The sequence below is a fragment of the Eretmochelys imbricata genome, chromosome 14, assembly GCF_965152235.1.
Source record: "Eretmochelys imbricata isolate rEreImb1 chromosome 14, rEreImb1.hap1, whole genome shotgun sequence".
In the NCBI taxonomy this organism is placed as follows: Eukaryota; Metazoa; Chordata; order Testudines; family Cheloniidae; genus Eretmochelys; species Eretmochelys imbricata.
This window is the reverse complement of record NC_135585.1, coordinates 881161-899227: the sequence shown is the minus strand read 5'-3', so window position 1 is coordinate 899227 and position 18067 is coordinate 881161. Positions and strand designations below refer to the sequence as shown.

The 18067-nt window shown below is 63.0% G+C and overlaps 1 protein-coding gene across 1 annotated transcript; it reads left to right on the top strand.

Moving 5' to 3' along the window:
- The first annotated feature begins 2400 nt into the window (after positions 1-2400).
- Positions 2401-9673, top strand: GCGR (glucagon receptor). Its single transcript, XM_077833905.1, has 13 exons — positions 2401-2454; positions 2688-2784; positions 3408-3515; positions 4101-4222; positions 4451-4557; positions 4750-4903; positions 4999-5158; positions 6683-6743; positions 7664-7733; positions 8466-8554; positions 8764-8902; positions 9039-9080; positions 9326-9673. Exons 1-13 carry the CDS (start codon positions 2401-2403, stop codon positions 9599-9601), a joined length of 1479 nt encoding a protein of 492 aa, XP_077690031.1. The 3' UTR covers positions 9602-9673.
- Positions 9674-18067: the final 8394 nt, after the last annotated feature.

Sequence of the window (18067 nt, the reverse complement as noted above, 5' to 3'; positions counted from 1 at the left end):
GAGAGTGGCGACTCCCTGCCAGAGAAAGTGGAGAGCTGCAGGCCGAGCTCCCGGAGCATGGACAGGCCCTGCCGGTGCAATGGAACGTGTGGCTCAGACTTGGCGCCTGGCTACCCAGATGAGGCTTCAAGCACAGAGGTTACTGACCCCACTGCCCAGTGGCTGGGCCATGCTCATCCACCCTGGGGTGGAGCTGGCTCAGCCTGCCAGCTGGGGGCTAGCACTGGTGGGGTTCTGCAGGGCTCAGCTGTAGACCCAACGCTGTCCAGAGTTGGCACCGTTGAACCGGAGGTAAATGCAAACTGGCTGCTGATAGAATTTGTGGCTGACATGCAAGTTGGTGGGCTGGTAAATACCCATGAGGCCAGGGCAGTTATACAGAGCTATCTGGATCACTTCGTAGGCTGGGCCTAGTCAGACACCCAAAGGCAAGGGCAGACATCTGGGAAAGAGGCTTGACGTCCCTGCCTATGGACTGTGGGACTGTACTCTGGAAAACAGTGACTCTAAAAAGGGTTCTGGGGTCGCCATGAACTGCAATTGAGTCTGAGCTCCCCGTGTGACGCTGGGGTGCATAAACAGGGGAGTAGGAGCAGGGAAGAGGTGCAGCCTCGGTAAAACCGATCTAAGATACTGCATCCAGTTCTGGGGGTCTGCTTTTTAAAGGGCATTGAAAGCTTGGACATTGAAAGCTTGGAGGGGGTGCAGAAAAAAGCCTCAGAAATACCCTGTCAGGGTTGGTCTAGGTTTGCTTGGTCCTGCTTCAGCACAGTGGGCTGGATTTGATGGTCTCTCAAGGACCCTTCCAGCCTGACATTTCTATGACTTAAGATGCTTTAGCCAAACTCAAGTTATGGGGCTCAGTACAGGGGGAGCTGGGTAAAATGCAGTGCCCTGTGAAATATGGGAGGTCAGACTGGATGATCCAGTTGTCCCTTGTGGCCTGAAACTCTTTGGATCTGAACCAAGCTCTTGACTTGTCCCCAGCAGCAGTTGGGAGCTGGGCAGGCACAGATGGTGCTGTGGGGATGCCTAGCCTGGGAGCAGTCCCGTGCAGAGCATGGTGCAGAGTCCAGCCTGCAGGTGACTGGCAAGGGAGGCCTGGACCAGGTGCATGGTGGGCCCAGCCATTGGCTGTCTGGCTTTCCCAGCATCCCTAGAAGTGGGAGCAGCCAAGCCCAAGCCAGCCAGGGCTGTTGGGAGTGCATGCTCTGGGGTGGGGCTAGGACTGAGGGGTTTGGGTTGTAGAAGGGCACTCCCGACTGGGGGACTGAGGGGTTCAGAGAGTGGGAGTAGGATCAGGGCTGGGGCAGAGCATTGGGGTGCAGGGGGTGTGAGGGTTCTGTCTGGGGGTGCAGGCTCTGGGGTGGGGTTGGGGATGAGGGGTTTGGGCTTCAGGAGGAGGTTCTGGGCTGGGGCAGGGGGTTGAGGTGCAGGGGATGAGGGCTCTGGCTGGGGGTGTGGGGCAGGAGGGGGATCAGGGCTGGAGTAGGGAGTTGGGGTGCGGCAGGAGGTCGGGGTGCAGGCTACAGGCGGTGCTTACCTCAGGCAGCTTCTGGAAACAGCATCATGTTCCTCCTCTGGCTCCTATGCGGAAGTGCGTCCAGGCCGTCCTGTCCACAAGCATCGCCCCCGCAGCTCCCATTGGCCATGGTTCCCAGCCAATGGGTGCTGTGGAGTCGGCACTTGTGGCGGGGGGCAGCATGCAGAGCTCCCTGGCTGTCCCTATGCCTAGGAGCTGGAGGGGGGACATATCGAAGCTTCCGGGAGCCACGCAGAGCCATGGCAGGCAGGGAGCCTGCCTTAGCCCCAATGCGCTGCCGACTGGACTTTTAATGGCTCGGTCAGCAGTGCTGACCAGAGCTGCCAGGGACACCTGGCAACCCTACCAATGGTGCTGGGCGTTGGTGCTGAACTAGCTCTCCCCACGGGCTCCCATTGAGGGACCTGGTGTCTGCACCGCTAGAGTGACTGGCTCGGGTCCCTCTCACAGGCCTGACCCTGCCAGGGGCCGAGTACCTTTGCTCCCGCGGGCCCAGCGACCAGGGTGGGATTTCAGAGAGCTCAGCGAGGGTCTCAGCAGCAGCTGTCCCCCCGGCGCCGAGTCCTGCCAGCACGTGGCTGGGCTCAGTGTGTAGCCCCTGGGGCCCTCGACTCAGTCAGGGGCCATCCAGCGAGAGACTGCACTTCGCCTTGCCTGCACCACTGCGTGCAGGCTGGCCCCCAGCAGCGCAGCCCCCTCCCCATCTGCAGAGCACCCCAAGCACTCTCTGCCTTTGTCTCGTGCAGGGTTTCCTGTGAGCCAGCCAAGAGCAGGGGGAGCAGCTGGGCCTGGGCCGTTCTGTAGGAAGCAGGTTGCTCCAGGCCATTCCCGATGCGGTTTTGCAGCCCTACAGAGGGATGTCCCAGCCGTGCCTGCTCAGCCTCCTGCTGGCGCTGGTCTTCTACTGCCAGGTAAGGGCTAGGCTGGCCCGGCCTCTCCCGTTGGGGCTGAGCCCGCCCGCTGCTGGACCTGCCTTGCCCGGGATGGCTGTCATGCCCAGCTCCTTGCCGAGAGAGGGAGGACCAGCTCAGGCTGAGGAACAGCAGGGGAATCCCTGGTCTCTGGGGTCCTGCCCCTCTTCTCTGGCCCTGGGGGAGTGCTGCTGGCTGGTCACTGACGGGCCCCCTACTGTAACCCCCTCCAGGGACCTTCAGCCCAGATCATGGATTTCCTTTTTGAGAGCTGGAAGGCCTACAGTGAGGAGTGTCACCAGAACATGAGCCTGCAGCCTCCACCCACAGGTGAGACCAGGTGAGCGTGAGCCCCGCATGCCTCCCCTCCCCTCCCCCGTGCAAGGGGCAGCCCGCCTTTTGCTGGTGAGCCTGGGAGCGCAGGGGCCGGGGACAGACCCTCTCCACCCCTGGGTGTGCTGGGGCCAGGAGCAGCTGCCTGGGCAGGGGAGTGGGTGGCAGAGGAGAATGGGACCCAGGGCTTCCTGCCCCTTCGAAGGGGCTGCTGTGGTAATGCTGGGCCCTGGTGCTGCACAGACCTCAGGAGCTCACATGGCCTGGAGACAAGCACCATGTGCAAGGAGGGGCTGTGGGGGCAATTCCAGGGGCACATGGGGGTTCGAGGGGGCAATTCCAGGGGCACATGGGGGGCAAGGGGACAATATCAGGGGCACACAGGGAGAGAGGGGGCAATTCCAGGGGCACACAGGGTGGCATTCAGGATTAGTTTTGTAACTATAGAAAATAGGGCTCTCCCCAAAACTCCCCCAATGGCCCCTCAACTGACCCCTCCCATTGCCCTCCAGTGGCCTCTCAGCCAGGGGGGCACCCATTACGGGGGGGCTGGATGGTGGGGGGCTGGCAGAGGCGCTGTGACCCCCCATCCCTGCTCAGGGCCTCTATTCTCCCTGCAGAGCTGGTCTGTAACCGAACCTTTGACAAGTTCTCCTGCTGGCCCGACACGCTGCCCAACACCACAGTCAACGTCTCCTGCCCCTGGTTTCTGCCCTGGCACAGGAAAGGTAGCTACCTGGGGCTGGCCCCTGGTCCGGCTGCGCTGTCCTGTGCTGCTGGGCGCACATCGCACATGGGCAGCGGCTGCCATCTGCTCTCCCTGGGCTCTGGGGCGCTCTGAGCAGCTGTAGGTCAGCAGGGGTGGGGAATGGAGGCCTTCTGGTGCCCTCTGTGGCTTGCAGTGCCAGGAGCCATGGGAGGGGGTGCTGAGGAAAGCCCTGTGCTGGCCGGGGACGGAGTGTGGGGCGGAGAGTCGGGATACTCACTGCCTGACCCTCGGCTGCCCCGGCTGGCTAATGGGGAAGGGCAGGGTTCATTGGCTCTAGGTGCTGTCGGCCATTCAGGACCCTGTCACTGGCAGAAAGGATGGACCTGGCAGGGATGGGACCAAGAAGTGTGGGGCGTGGGGATCTAGCCAGCAGGGCACAGTGAGGAGCGCAGGGGCTTTGGCAGGCCTGGGGAGGGAGGGGAGTTCATGGGGGGCTGGCGTGGGCAGATTGAGGGGACTGGCAGGGAGAGCACGGGGGCCCGGTGTGGGGAGCACGGCGGTCTCTAACCAGCTGGTTCTTCACGTCCCCATCTCCCCCCCACAGTGAAGCACAGATATGTCTTCAAGAAGTGTGGGCCGGACGGGGAGTGGGTGAAGCGCCCCAATGGGCAGCCCTGGCGGGACAGCACAGAGTGTGAGATGGACGCAGAAGACCTTGAAGCCCAGGTCAGTGGGGGCAGGTCTGGGGCTGGGCTGAGCCGTCCAGCCCCCATGGGATGGTATGAGTGAGTCTCAGCTTAGCCCCACAGCAGCTGAGAATTTGGGATGGCCCAGCAGCTTCGCCTCCCAGGGGGGTAAGGGCTGTTCCCATGCCTGGGCTCTGTCGCTCCAGCCCGCGGACAGACAGACAGACATGCTCAGCCCTGCTCAGCAGCTCTCTCCCTCTCTTTTTAGGATAAATTTGCCAAAACCTATGGCAGCTTTAAGATCATGTACACAGTGGGCTACTCCGTGTCCCTGGGCACCCTGCTCCTCGCCCTGGCCATCCTGCTGGGCTTCAGGTAGGGGCTGGGGGAGAGCTACCTGAAGGGACAGGGAGGGAGGGGAGGAGAGGCAGCCGGGAGAGGGGAAGAGGGAGCTGGGGGGTGGGGAGACTTGGGAGATGGGGCCAGGGCTGGGGTAGCCGGGGCTGTAGGAGCCAGGCTGGGCACGGTCCTTGCTGGACACTGACTGGGGGCTCCTGCTTTCGGCAGCAAATTGCACTGCATGCGGAATTACATCCACATGAACCTCTTCGCCTCCTTCGTCCTGAAGGGAGTCTCGGTGCTGGTGATCGACACCCTGCTTAAGACCCGCTACAACGAGAAGATTGACGACTACAACGTGGGCATCTGGCTCAGCAACGAGGTGAGCTCCCCGGGCCCTTTTGCCGTGCTAGTGGCTCTGTGGGGCCAGTGCCCTACTGAGCCCCACCCACTCATCATCCCCCCCCGCCCCCACAGGCTGCTGCCGGCTGTCGAGCAGCCACCGTCTTCATGCAATACGGCATCGTGGCCAACTACTGCTGGCTGCTGGTGGAGGGGATCTATCTCCACAACCTGCTGGTGCTCGCTGTCTTCTCCGAGCGGAGCTACTTCACCCTCTACCTGTGCATTGGCTGGGGTGAGCACCTGGGCACGGCGGTGGGGAGGGGGTGAGACCAGCCACAGCACAGCACCCGGGCACAGGGGGCGGGCACCAGCCATGGCACAGCGCCTGGGCACAGGGGGTGGGCAACAGCCATGGCTCAGCACCTGGGCACAGGGGGTGGGCACCAGCCATGACTCAGCACCCGGGCACGGGTACCAGCCATGGCTCAGCACCCGGGCACAGGGGGCGGGCACCAGCCATGGCTCAGCACCTGGGCACAGGCACCAGCCATGGCTCAGCACCCGGGCACAGGGGGTGGGCACCAGCCATGACTCAGCACCTGGCCACAGGCACCAGCCATGGCTCAGCACCTGGGCACAGGCACCAGCCATGGCTCAGCACCCGGGCACAGGCACCAGCCATTGCACAGCGCCTGGGCACAGGGGGTGGGCAACAGCCATGGCTCAGCACCTGGGCACAGGGGGTGGGCACCAGCCATGACTCAGCACCCGGGCACGGGTACCAGCCATGGCTCAGCACCCGGGCACAGGGGGCGGGCACCAGCCATGGCTCAGCACCTGGGCACAGGCACCAGCCATGGCTCAGCACCCGGGCACAGGGGGTGGGCACCAGCCATGACTCAGCACCTGGCCACAGGCACCAGCCATGGCTCAGCACCTGGGCACAGGCACCAGCCATGGCTCAGCACCCGGGCACAGGCACCAGCCATTGCACAGCGCCTGGGCACAGGGGGCGGGCACCAGCCATGGCACAGCGCTTGGGCACAGGGGGTGGGCACCAGCCATGGCACAGCGCCTGGGCACAGGGGGTGGGCACCGGCCATGGCACAGCGCCTGGGCACAGGGGGTGGGCACCAGCCATGGCACAGCGCTTGGGCACAGGGGGCGGGCACCAGCCATGGCACAGCGCCTGGGCACAGGGGGTGGGCACCAGCCATTGCACAGCGCCTGGGCACAGGGGGCGGGCAACAGCCATGGCACAGCGCTTGGGCACAGGAGGCGGGCACCAGCCATGGCACAGCGCCTGGGCACAGGGGGTGGGCACCAGCCACGGCACAGCACCTGGGCACAGGGGGTGGGCACCAGCCACGGCACAGCACCCGGGCACGGGCACCAGCCATGGCACAGCACCTGGGCACAGGGGGTGGGCACCAGCCATGGCACAGCGCCTGGGCACAGGGGGCGGGCACCAGCCATGGCACAGCGCTTGGGCACAGGGGGTGGGCACCAGCCATGGCACAGCGCCTGGGCACAGGGGGTGGGCACCGGCCATGGCACAGCACTTGGGCACAGGGGCGGGCACCAGCCATGGCACAGCGCCTGGGCACAGGGGGCAGGCACCAGCCACGGCACAGCGCCTGCCCAGAGATGCAAAGGCCATGCTAAGGTGTTATGGTGGGCACAGTGGCTGCTTTCCATCCAAGGAGATGCACCTGGTGCCCCTGTCTCAGCCTATGGCCCCTGGAGGAGCTGCCCCTGAATGTGTTTGTGCTTTCTAGGGGTTTCTCACCTGCTTCTGTCTCTTTTTCTTCTCCAGGGGCCCCCATCTTGTTCCTCATCCCCTGGGTGGTTGTGAAATTTTTATATGAAAACATTCAGTAAGTAGAGGCACGCAAAGTGCATGTGCAAAGTGTGAGCTATGGGAGTGAGGTGTGGGCATGCAAAGTATGTGTGTGAGAAGTATGGGCACTGTGCGAGGTGTGGGCACATGCAGTGCATGTGTGAGGTGTGGGTGTGAGGTGTGGGTGTGATAGGTACATGTGCAAGGTGTGGGCACACAAAGTGAAAGTACAAAATGTGGGCATGCGCAGGCTGCATGTGTGAGGTGTGGACATGCAAAGTGTATGTGCAAGATGTGGGCACATGAAGTGTGGGTGTAAGGTGTGAGTGTGTAAGGTGAGTGTCTGAGGTGTGGGCTGCATGTGCCAGCTGCATGTGCTGGCTGTGTGTGGGAGACATGGGCAGGCTCTGCGTGCAAGGTGTGGGTTTGGGCGGGCCAGGCATGCAAGGTGTGGGTTTGCACCAGCTGTGCGTGTGAGGTATGGGTGGGCCATGCTTGTGAGGGCATGCTGGCTAGAGACTGGGCTGAGCCTGCATGTGGGGGCAGATTAGCCCTCAGCCTCTCCTGCGGGTTCGAACACCTCCCTCTGAATCAGCTGCTGCCAGCTCCTGCTGGAGACAGGCATAGAGTGGATGGGCCTAGGTCTGACCCATCTGTCTAGTGCTGCACTGTAGCTGTCTGTGTGCCTGGCAGAGGCTGCAGACAGTCTGTGCGCTCACGGGGGTGGTGTCTGTGCCCATGTGGGCAAGGGACATGTGTCCGGGCAGGAGCAGGTCTGTGCCTGCAGGAGAGCCCTGGCCTGGTTCATGCCTCCTTCTCCCTTGTGTTACCTGGAAATCCCTGCCAGGAGCCTTGTACCACCTTGTGCTAGGGCTGGGCTGAGCTTCCTGCCGGGGCACGTGGCACATCGATACAGAAGTGCCACTTCCCCTGTCACCCCTCGTTCTCACCTCCCAGGTGCTGGAGCACCAACAACAACATGGGCTTCTGGTGGATCCCCCGCTTCCCCGTGTTCCTGGCCATACTGGTAAGTCCCAGCCCGCCCTTGCCCCCCTCCCCGCTCCGCTGGTCTCCTCCCCGCTCCGCACCATGGGCCCCTCCCCTCCCCGCACCGCTGGCCCCCTCCCCTCCCTGCACCGCCAGCCCCTCCCCTCTCCGCACTGTGGGCACCCCTCCTGCAAGACGCTCCCCCTCTTTTCCCTTCCTCCAACCCAGGCACCCCATCCGCCTGCCCGGCCCTACTCCTGACACACACCCTTGCCCTCTCTCGCATGCCCCAGCTGCTCACAGATCACAACTTCATGTTCGGCTTCCTTTGCCTCCTCCTCATGGAGCTGTTGGGCTGCAGTCGGGGCGCGTTTTCCCACTTTGCTCCACAGCCACGGTGCCTGGATGCGTCCTGTCTTTTCAATGAAAGCGAGTCTCCCAGAATCACGTGACTCCAAGAGCTGGGGCTTTCAGAAAAGCACCAAATATTGTGAGAGTTGGTGACACTGGGTTCCCCTCCATAGCTGCCCTACCCTGCCCAGGCAGAGCCCCGACTGTGGGCAAGGTCCCTTTCATCCTGCACTGGCTGCCTGGGGCTGACTAGACTCCCCAGGGTGCATCTGAGACAGGGCTGGGCACGGTCATCTCCTCCCCAGTGATAGTTCATGGGGCTAGGCCCACCAGCCCCACTGGGACTCCCTTGCTGGGGTGGGGATCCTCCAGTCCCTGGTCCCCATACCCATCTGCCTCTCACCCTATTTCTCCCTTTCAGATCAACTTCTTCATTTTCATCCGCATCATCCAGATCCTGGTCTCCAAGCTCCGTGCCCACCAGATGCGCTACACGGATTACAAGTTCAGGTGCGCCTCTCCCCGCCCTAGGCCCAGCTGTCCCTCTCACACCTTGGAGAGGCCGCTGCACCGCAGGCCCCCTGCTCTGTGCGTGTGCCCACTGCCCTGTTGTGCCAGAGGGGGCTCCGTGTGGCCATGGGACCCCGTCTGCAGTGTCTGAGCGGGGAGGCGAAATGGGTGGGGAGTGGCTGGCTCTGATTGGTCAGTCTCCCTGGCAGGCTGGCGAAGTCCACGCTGACGCTGATCCCGCTGCTGGGCATCCACGAGGTGGTGTTTGCCTTTGTCACGGACGAGCACGCCCAGGGCACCCTGCGCTACGTCAAGCTCTTCTTTGACCTCTTCCTGAGCTCCTTCCAGGTGAGCTGGGCCTGGCGCCCTCAAGCACCATCTCGCCCAGCCTCCGTGCTCTGTGGTCTCCCCTCCCATGACCCTGGGGAGGAATCAAGGGGCCTGGGCCATGCCCCTCTCATGCCCTCTCTTCTTGCTGCCCTAGGGGATGCTGGTGGCCATTCTCTACTGCTTTGTCAACAAGGAGGTGAGTGCAAACGCCCTGGGCCCGGCACGGGGAGCCCGTTCCATGACTACGTCCACTCGGGACCCCGTACCAGCATTCTGCAGCACAGGCCCGGTGGGGAGGACTCTGCTGCCCTGTGCCATCTGGGCCCCAGTAGGGGCTCTGGGCTTGGCCTGGCCTGTCTTGCTGTCACCTGCTCTGTGGGAGCCGGAAAGCGGCTGTCGCAGGCCCCAGGCCCTGCTCACCCCGTCTGGGGCTGTTTGCAGGTGCAGTCGGAGCTGCTGAAGAAGTGGCAGCGCTGGAAGCTGGGCAAGGACCTGGAGGAGGAGTACAAGCATACGTACAGCCAGACCCCCAATGCCCGCAATGGGGGCAGCGGTACTTGTGAGAAGCACAGGCTGGTGGGCAGCTGCATCACTGGGCTAGGGCGGAGTCAGCCCACGGCGCACACCAGCACCCATTACCTCGAGAAGACGGGCTGCAGCGCCAGCGAGAGGCACCAGTGCTATGAGTTCCCCGAAACAGCCGCCAGCAACTTCTGAGCCCACCCCCTGCCACGCAGCCAGGGCGCTGGGCCCATGCCCGCCCGCGGGCAGGCTCTGCTGGGCAGGGAGAGGGAGCTGAGGGCTCAGGCAGCAGGCTTGCAGGGACATAAAGCGAGAGTCTGTGCCTTTCAGCCCCAGCCTCCCTCCCCCTTCCTGGGGCCGTCTGGGGATCGGGGTGCACACCAGGGTGCCAGGGCCTGATGCCAGGCATGCTGAGGATGGAGCATGCCCTGCTGCCCCGTCCATCCTTCAGGGGCATGTGCCAGGTGGGCACGTGATGGTGTCTGTGCACAAGGTCTGCACCCCAGCACAAGTCCACATGGAGGGCAGAGCACCCTGTACCAGCCTGGCGGGGTGTAGGGAGCCTGGGGATAGTGCCCGCTGGAGTGTGGGGGCAGGGTGTCTGCCTGCCGGGCCATGTGTACAGCTGCTTACTGTGTTTGCTCCTGCTGCCCACCAGCCCCTGTGCCCGAGGTTAATTTATCTCTGCAGTAGCTGTGTAAATAGGCATGGGGTCCACGGGGTGGCGGGGCAGGATCTGTCTGCATCTGTCTGGGCGCGGCGCGACACATCGCTCCGGAGGACGTGGGCACCAATAAACCCTGGAGTGTGTCTCATGGCAATGAGGGACTGAAGCCTCCTGACTGGGAGCTGAAAGGGCTGGGGGAGGGGGCAAGGCCGGCACAGCCCAGGGAGGGGAAGGCACAAAGGCTGTTGGGGGGGGGAAATACTTGCTCAAAGGGGGTGAGCAAGAAGGGGGAGTTTGCACAAAGACAGGGGAGAGGGGGTGCATGAGCAAAGGCGGGCCAGAGGGTCTCCGCTGGGCAGGTGGGTCGCCTTGAGACACCCTTGGCCCAGGGCACTCCCCCCGGGGCAGGGCTGCTGGAGGGCAATGCACTTGGCCTTTCTCCTTGCTCGATGCCCTGGGCAAGGCAGCGACTTCCTTGGGGGCGCAGTGGGAGAGGCCAGGCTGGACTGGCACAGCTGCAGTCAGCTGAGCAGGGAGGCCTGTCTGCCCTCCCAGCCATCCTGCCAGCAGGAACTGGCCCTGGACGCCCCCTCTGCCCCATTAGCACTCTGCAAACAGGCAGCAAACCCTACCCCTGAGCCGCTGGCCCAGCTCCCAGCAGGGGTAGTGGGCCTGAGGGGCTTTCAATGTGTCCCTGCCTCCCAGTGAGAGACTCCTGCTCAGCCACGGCCCACCCCAACCCGCCTCATGCTTTCTGGCCTGGGGCTGGGGTGGGAGCCCTCCAGCGAGGTGGGTCAGTGAGAGGTGGGTTTGAGCTGGAGGAGAGCTGGCCAAGGCCTGGGGCTGGCACAGGCTGCACCTGGAGCCAACAGAGGCTGGCTTGGGCCTGCAAGCTCCTCTCCAACCTCTGCCAGCCAGCAGCTAATGGTCTCTATGGCTCTCAGCACCAGGAGCCTTGATTCAGTCATCTCCATCCAGCTCCTCCACCCACTGTGCTCTCCCGTGTGCCTGGCACAGGCCACAGGACCCAGGGGGCGGGGACACACTAAGACAGGGTCAGATGGGCCTCAGACCGGCTGCCACTCCCAACCGGCCCTGGGCTGGGAGAAAGCACCCAGCACCCCAGAGTCTGAGACCCCCCTGTCTCAACCCATACGGGGGGCTAGAGAGCCAGCTGCCCTGTGGCTTTGCCCTTCCTTGCGACCACGGAGCTCTGAGTCCCACCCTGGCTGGAGAGCAGGCCCCTGGAGTGGGTTGTGCCTGGCTGGCCCTCGCTGGGCTTTTCCACCTGCCACTCTGAGCAGCAACTCCTGCCTCAGCCAGCGAGCCCGCCCCATCCACCCCAGGCTGCCAAGCTGGGGTCAGCACTGCTCCCTTCTGTGGCACCCAGGCCCAGCTGCAGGCTGTGACGAAGTGGGACTGTTCTTAATGTTTCCTCTGAATACTGTACGGGTGCCTCAGTTTCCCCTAGGCAGTTCTTAAGTATCTAGGGGGGTGGGATAAGGGTGTATGATCATTGCAGAGCCCTAGAGCGCAGGGGTGTGCAGGGGCCTGGACACAGAGAATGGCCGACACCCTGTTTCCTGGCAACTGATGGCCTGGCGCTTCCCCCCTGCAAGGTGAGAGCTAAAGGGTTGGAGAACAAAGGAATCCGGTGACCTCCTGGCCCGGGAAAGGGACAAAGCCCAGAGGAGGAGGGGCTGGAGAGAGTTTCAGTTTGGGGCAGGCTGGGGTTGTGGAGAGAAGTGCAGACGCGGTTGTCTGGCTCACTGCCCCCCAAAATGGACCCAGCTGTGGGGTCCTGTTCTCTGCACCTGCAAGCTCTGTGTTAGACCATGTTCCTGTCGTCTAATAAACCTGTTTTACTGACTGGCTGAGAGTCCCATCTGACTGCGGAGCTGGGAGGCAGGACCCTCTGGCTTCCCCAAGACCCCGCCTGGGTGGACTCGCTGCGGGAAGCGCACGGAGGGGCAGAGGATGCTGAATGCTCCAAGGTCAGACCCAGGAAGGTGGAAGTTATGTGAGCTTCTTGCCCTGAAGACAGGCTGCTCCCAGAGAGGAGACTTCCCCAGAGTCCTGCCTGGCTTCGTAGGGAGCAGTTCCAGAGCATCGTCCGGGGACCCCGTGACACAGGCTCAGCCTCACTCCCATACATCCGCCTCCTCCCTGTGCTTGCCTGGCAGCCCCATCCAGCTGGACCTCCCCCTCTGCCCGTGGCACAGGGCAGAGAAAGCAAATGCCGCCCCTGCCCTGGGAGCCCATTCCAGCCTCTGGGGGGGCTGCGTCTCCCCAAACTGGCACATTCGGCACATGATGCCAAGCTGCCCTGGCAGGCTGGCTTGCCTGGCCACGAGCAGTTCCTCTGGGCGCTGTGTGGTGCACGCCCCGTGCACTGGGCCAGGGAGCTGCGCATGGGGCCAGCAGTGTGGCTGGGAGGGCATCAGGGTGTGAGAGCGTAAAGCACAGGGGAGGGGCTCGTGCAGCAGCTGCAGCTCTACTGTCCCCAAAGCAAAGCATGTGCTGGAGCATCTGCCCAGGGCTTCCACCAGAAAAGCTGCAGCTGCGAGCGTTAGACACCCCGAGGCTGCAGCGGGCTCTGGCTGGCACTGGCCGGATGGTGGCCCAAGAGGTGACCCTCCTGCAGGTTTCCCCCCCCCACACCCCCCGTCGGCTTTGGCCAGGAGCAAAAACACCAGCTGCTGGCACTTGGCTTGGAGTCATGCAGGGCCAGCAGCAGCCTAGCGGGCACGTTGCCACACAGCTGTGGGTCCCTGCACAGAGCCACAGGCATTCACATACATGCTGGGTACCTCCCAGCCCCCCACAACCCCCCCAATCACTCATAAGGTGCTTTTGCACCCCATGTGAGCACTAAGCCATCGAACGTGGCGGCTTCGGGAATGGAACAATCTCCTTGTGTGGGGGATTAGCCCAGCGCCCCAGCCTGCCTGCGTGCAAGCTCTGCCCCATGTGCACAGCCTGGCAGCACTCCCAAGCACACACCCGGCCTGGGCAGGTGACAGTGTCAGGACTCCTGGGTTCTGGTCCCAGCTCGCTTTGCCGCAAGGCCTGTACTAACACATCTGGCGGCAAGGTGGCGTCCACAGGGTTACAGGCCAGGCTTGGAGGTGGTGGGGATGTGGAGGGGGGGCAGATTGGTGGCCACAGTGAGTGGGTCTGCACAGGGTTACTGCTTATAGACCAGACCTGGAGGCTGGGGGGCACTCTGGGCATTCGGGCCATGCTCACCCTCCCAGTTGTGGCTTGGGAAAGTTCCTGATGCATTTAAGGAGCATTTCCTGCTGCAAAGTGGCCCTAATTTCCTCTGCAGGGAAGTAGCCAAAACTGCACCTCATCTGGGCTTATTGATTTAAACTACCATCATGACCAGAGATCTCCCATCAGCGCCGCCTGCCCCATTAGCCTGGCACCAGCAAACTAGGGACGGTGCTCTTGGCACGCCAGCTGTCCCAGCCCAGCACCACTGTGTGCCCTCCCTGACCCTAGTGCCACAGCAGCCTTGGTCCGCTGCAGAGCCAGCCGCCCAGTGCATAGCTAACCCTGCCCTGCAGCTGGCAAGCCCGACGTGACAGCTCTGGCTGAGCACTTGGGAACCAGCCGCCCGAATGACCATAAACAGCCCCACACTATAAACATTGCTCAGCGCAGAGGGCGCCAGGCCAGACTTGCTGTTTACATCTCCACCAAAGCACGCTCCTCGGAGCTCGCACTCCATGTCCTAGCCCCACTGTCCCCAGGAATGGCTGCCCCAAGGTCAGCAGAACTGCCCTGGTGCCTTGGGGCCAGCCTCAGCCACGTCTTTCTGTGATACCCATCACGTCCCCGGCCTTGAGCCTTGCCCCAGCCCCCTGCAGGCCAGCATCCCCCCCACCCCTGTGGCCTGCATGACACCCTGCCCCTGTGCTGCAGGGCGCTCACATCATGCATTGCCTCTCATGGGGCTGGGGTTGACCCTGCTTCAGCCCAAGCAGGGCTTCTGGGGACCTGCACATTCCACAGCACCCAGGGTCCCTGCCCTAGCCCCCCCCAGCCCCCAGGCAGCACCGTGTGTGCCACTCAGGCAGCCTGGGCCGAGACTGCACTGACGCTGTTTGCCAACACCAGGCCCAATGCCAGGCCCAGCCTGTGCTGATCACGTGTGACTTCAGCAGCAGCCCTAGGCCCAGGCGCCTGGGAGGGGATCGGGGGGTGGGTATTGGAAGAAGCTGGGATGGGGGGGCAGGTATGTATTTGCTCCCAGGGGAGGTCGCTGTGCAAGTGGGGAAAAAGAGGGGATGCGTTCGTACTGTGGGGCAGGGTGAAGGGGCATTTGTTCACACACACCCGTCGCACGCGTGTCCCATTGCTCCCCCGTGAGCTCAAAGCATTTTATAACCGTGAATTAATTGTGTCTGTCACCCAAGTTAGGGCAGAAGCTCCAGGGTGCAGGCACCGTCTCCCAGCACTGAAACGCAGGCAGCGCCCAGCCAGGGTGTGGCCAGCATTTAACAGGGCACAGCGGCATTACCCGCCTCCTCCAGGGCAGTCAGTGATTCAGCCTGGGCACGCTACAGGGGCAGGGGAGGGGGTAATAACCAGCATTGAGTTTGGGGTTAGCAGCCCACCTCGCCCTTAGGCAGCATGCGCAGCTCTCATTCCTGCCTGGGGCAGCACTGAGTCACCTAGAGCCCCCTGCCTTTCTCCTGGGGGGTGGGGGGTCTCCTCTCTAGCACTGAGCCAGCCCAGACCTGATTGTCCGCGCTGCAAAGCCCTGGGCCCAGGTTTTCCCCAGCCCAGATGTGCTGTTTTCAGCTCATTTGGATAATGGCTGTGCTGAGCACACAGTAATTTTCCGCTGTTTACTCGCCCGCTCCCAGGCTGCCCCAGCCAAGCCAGGCCACTGCAGTTACAGAGCAGTGCTTGGTCTGGCCTGCAGCGGCCTCCTTTAAGGCTGCCCTGGTCTAGAGCTGAGCAGATACTGACCTGGGCTCAGCCTCCCTCGTAGGCCAGGAGCCCTCAGGAGGAGACAGGAGCCCAGCTTACTGTCTGTGGGTTGGGGGGCAGTTAAAGGATCTGTGGCATGGGGTAGTCCACAATTTTTTGTCATGGTCCCAATTTCTTGGTCAAGGTCTAGTCAAGGGCCAAGCTCCAGAGAAAATATTTAAAAAACACAATAATGATAATAAGTAAATAAACAGATTTCGGGGTCCATTCAAAAGTGTCTGGTGGTCCAGATTTGGCCCGCAGTCCGCTTGTTGACGACCCATACTCTGTGGCATTGCCCATCCAGCAGCAGGCGCAGGCCGCTGCCACCCCGCACAGCTTAACACGCCAGGCAGCGGGTGTCATATCACAGCAGCTCCCTAGAGACCAGCTCACAGCCCCGCCGGCCAGCGTGGGGGCCCTAATGGGAGCAGCGTGAGCACACAAGCCGGCCCATGGCCAGCCGGCGGGAGCAGGCAGCCAGACAGAGACGGTGCCGCCCCACTTCCCTGCCTGGTGCCTGGGCAGCAGTGTGGCCGCTCACGGGGCTTCCGCCCCCCACATGCCACCCAGGACCGAGGCAGCCAGCGCGGGACGGGAACACTGTTCTCTCTAAGCTGCGTGTGTGCACACAGATCCTAACCCCCGCGCACCCCGTGAAACACCGCGCACACACAAATTTGCACAGAAGCACAACAATTTGCACAGAAGAAATTTTTTGCGCACACGGCCTGCCAAAAATTAGAGGGAACGTCGGACGGGAGCCAGAGGCCTGGCGGGGCACAGCCCTGGCTCGACATGGCTCTCTGGCCCTGCACTAGTGCTGTGTGTGGGGACAGCAGGGGGCTGGAGCTGCCCAACGTGGCCATCTGCTGACATCACTGGTGGGCCTCCTGATGTGCTAACGAGGCTAATTGAAGCAAATTGCTGGCGCAGGAGGTGCTTTCTGAGAAGGTAAATAGAGTCCCTGTGAGGCACCAGGCCTAGCGAGCGTGTGGCTCCCTGTGTTGCCATGGCGACCCCCCCCCCCCCCGCCGCCATCACCCTGGCACATGTTGTGCCTGGAGCCCCAGCCCCACTCACCGAGCCAGGGCAAGTCTGGGTGGCAAGGAGGGGACTTCTGGGGCGGCCGCTGGCCTCACAGGCTCAGGTGCAGTGATAAAAATGAGGGGGGTGGGGAGGGACTGTCCCACCCCCTTTCCCTGGGGCTCCAGGCAGGGGAGGAAGGGGCAGACTGCAGCCATTGCCTGGGGGGACCAGAGGAAGGCCAAGCTGGCGGCAGGGCCCTGGCCCAGCTGAGCGGCAGAGTTGTGCTCCAATCCCAGCAGGGCAGGCCGTGCCCGACTGGGGACTGGGCGTCGCTGTAATGGGAGCTGCATCGTCCCTGCCTCCTCCCCAGCCTCGGCAAGCCAGGGCCAAACAGCAGGCCCGGCACTCGGGGGGGTTCACACCCTGTAGGGGAAGGTGTCCCCGGCAAGGAGGCGGCCTGACTGGAACAGAGCCAGCCCTCCCCACAGCCAACTCATCTGCAGAGCTGCTCAATCAGCCAGAGGCGCAGGAATGCAATGAAGCTCACAGCCCCCACTGCAAGCCGAAGCCCTCACAGACGGGTGCCAGGGCCTTGGGGCTGGCTGCATGGCCTTGAGCAGCCGCTGCGCCGGGAGCAGCCTTTCAGCTGCTCTGGAGCACTGAGCGGAGCTGCCAGCATCAGTCACAGCCCAGCAAGCCGGGCACCTTGGGCACCCCGGCTCATCGGGGGGCTCTGCTAGTTACACAGCAGCTTAGTGACAGGTTCAAAGAGCAGCCGTGAGCCTTACGTAAGCCCTAGCGCAGCCTGTCTTGGTGCAGCTTGCCAGCGTAGGCCAAGCAGGCACATTCGTCAGCCCCCAGGGCTGTGCTGCAGCCAACCACCTGGCCAGCTGGGGCAGGGGCAGGGGCAGATTTAGACTGAGGCTCCCACAGCAAAGAGTAGGGCCCTTGCCACATTCCCAACTGCCCTGATGACGCTGGTGCAAGGGAGGGGCACAGCATTCCCATGCTGCCTGCAGCTAGAGCCACTCCCAGGAAAGTGGGGGTGCCCCAGGCACATAGGGTCCCATTCATCTGTGCAAGCTTGGGTGAGTCCCTTCCCCACTCTGTGCCTCAGGTTCTCCACTTGTCCAGTGACAGGACAGATCTGGCCCAGCTGTCCGCATGTGCAGGTGCTTTGAGCTCCCCTGCAGGGAGGCGCTGCCTGCACCAGGACAGGGGGCTGCGAGGCCAGCCAGGCTGCAGCTGAACTTTTGGGGGCTGTTTCCGAAGCACGGGGTGCCCAACCTGGCGCCTGTGTGCTCAACAGCATCCACGTCCCCTTGTTTACGCGGACCAGGCTTTCGCATGCTGTGCGGGGGGGAGTCAGCCAGCTGTCATGTTGTGGCGGGCAGGCAGTGCTGGGGGCGCTGCACAGCTGCTTTGGTAGCTGCCAGGCTCTGCCTGGCCCATGCCCGCAGATCTGCACAGGCCACTCAGAACAAAGGCGCAGTGATTAACCCTCCTCCACCCATGGGTTCCCATGGCAACAGCCAGCACATGGGGTCACTTAACACCAGGCTGCAAAGCCCCACAGACCAGCTTGAGGCTTTGCCAGCTCCACGGAGAGGGGCCCTGTGCTGGCTGGAGCCAGAGTAGGGGTGATAACCCTGTTGGCACCCCCAGGGGGTGCGGGGAGTGGGCAGCTCCAGCACCTGAACCCAGCACAATGTGTCCCAGCTCAGCCAGCTCTCAGCAACCGCCAGGGCCCCATGGGGTCCCCAGCCTGTGACGCAGACCAGGCTCCCGTGGGCAGCGGTGGGATGCTAGGACCAAAGTGCCAGGGCTGGGTCAGCCCTCAGCCACATCAGGATACCGTGGCAAGTTCTGGTTCCATCCTCACGGACATGAGATACCGATCGGAGGACTGGGTGGGGACGGCTCAGGCCACTGTAGCAATGGTGTGTGCCCTGCAGGTCATGCTGCCACCCCAGGACCAGCCT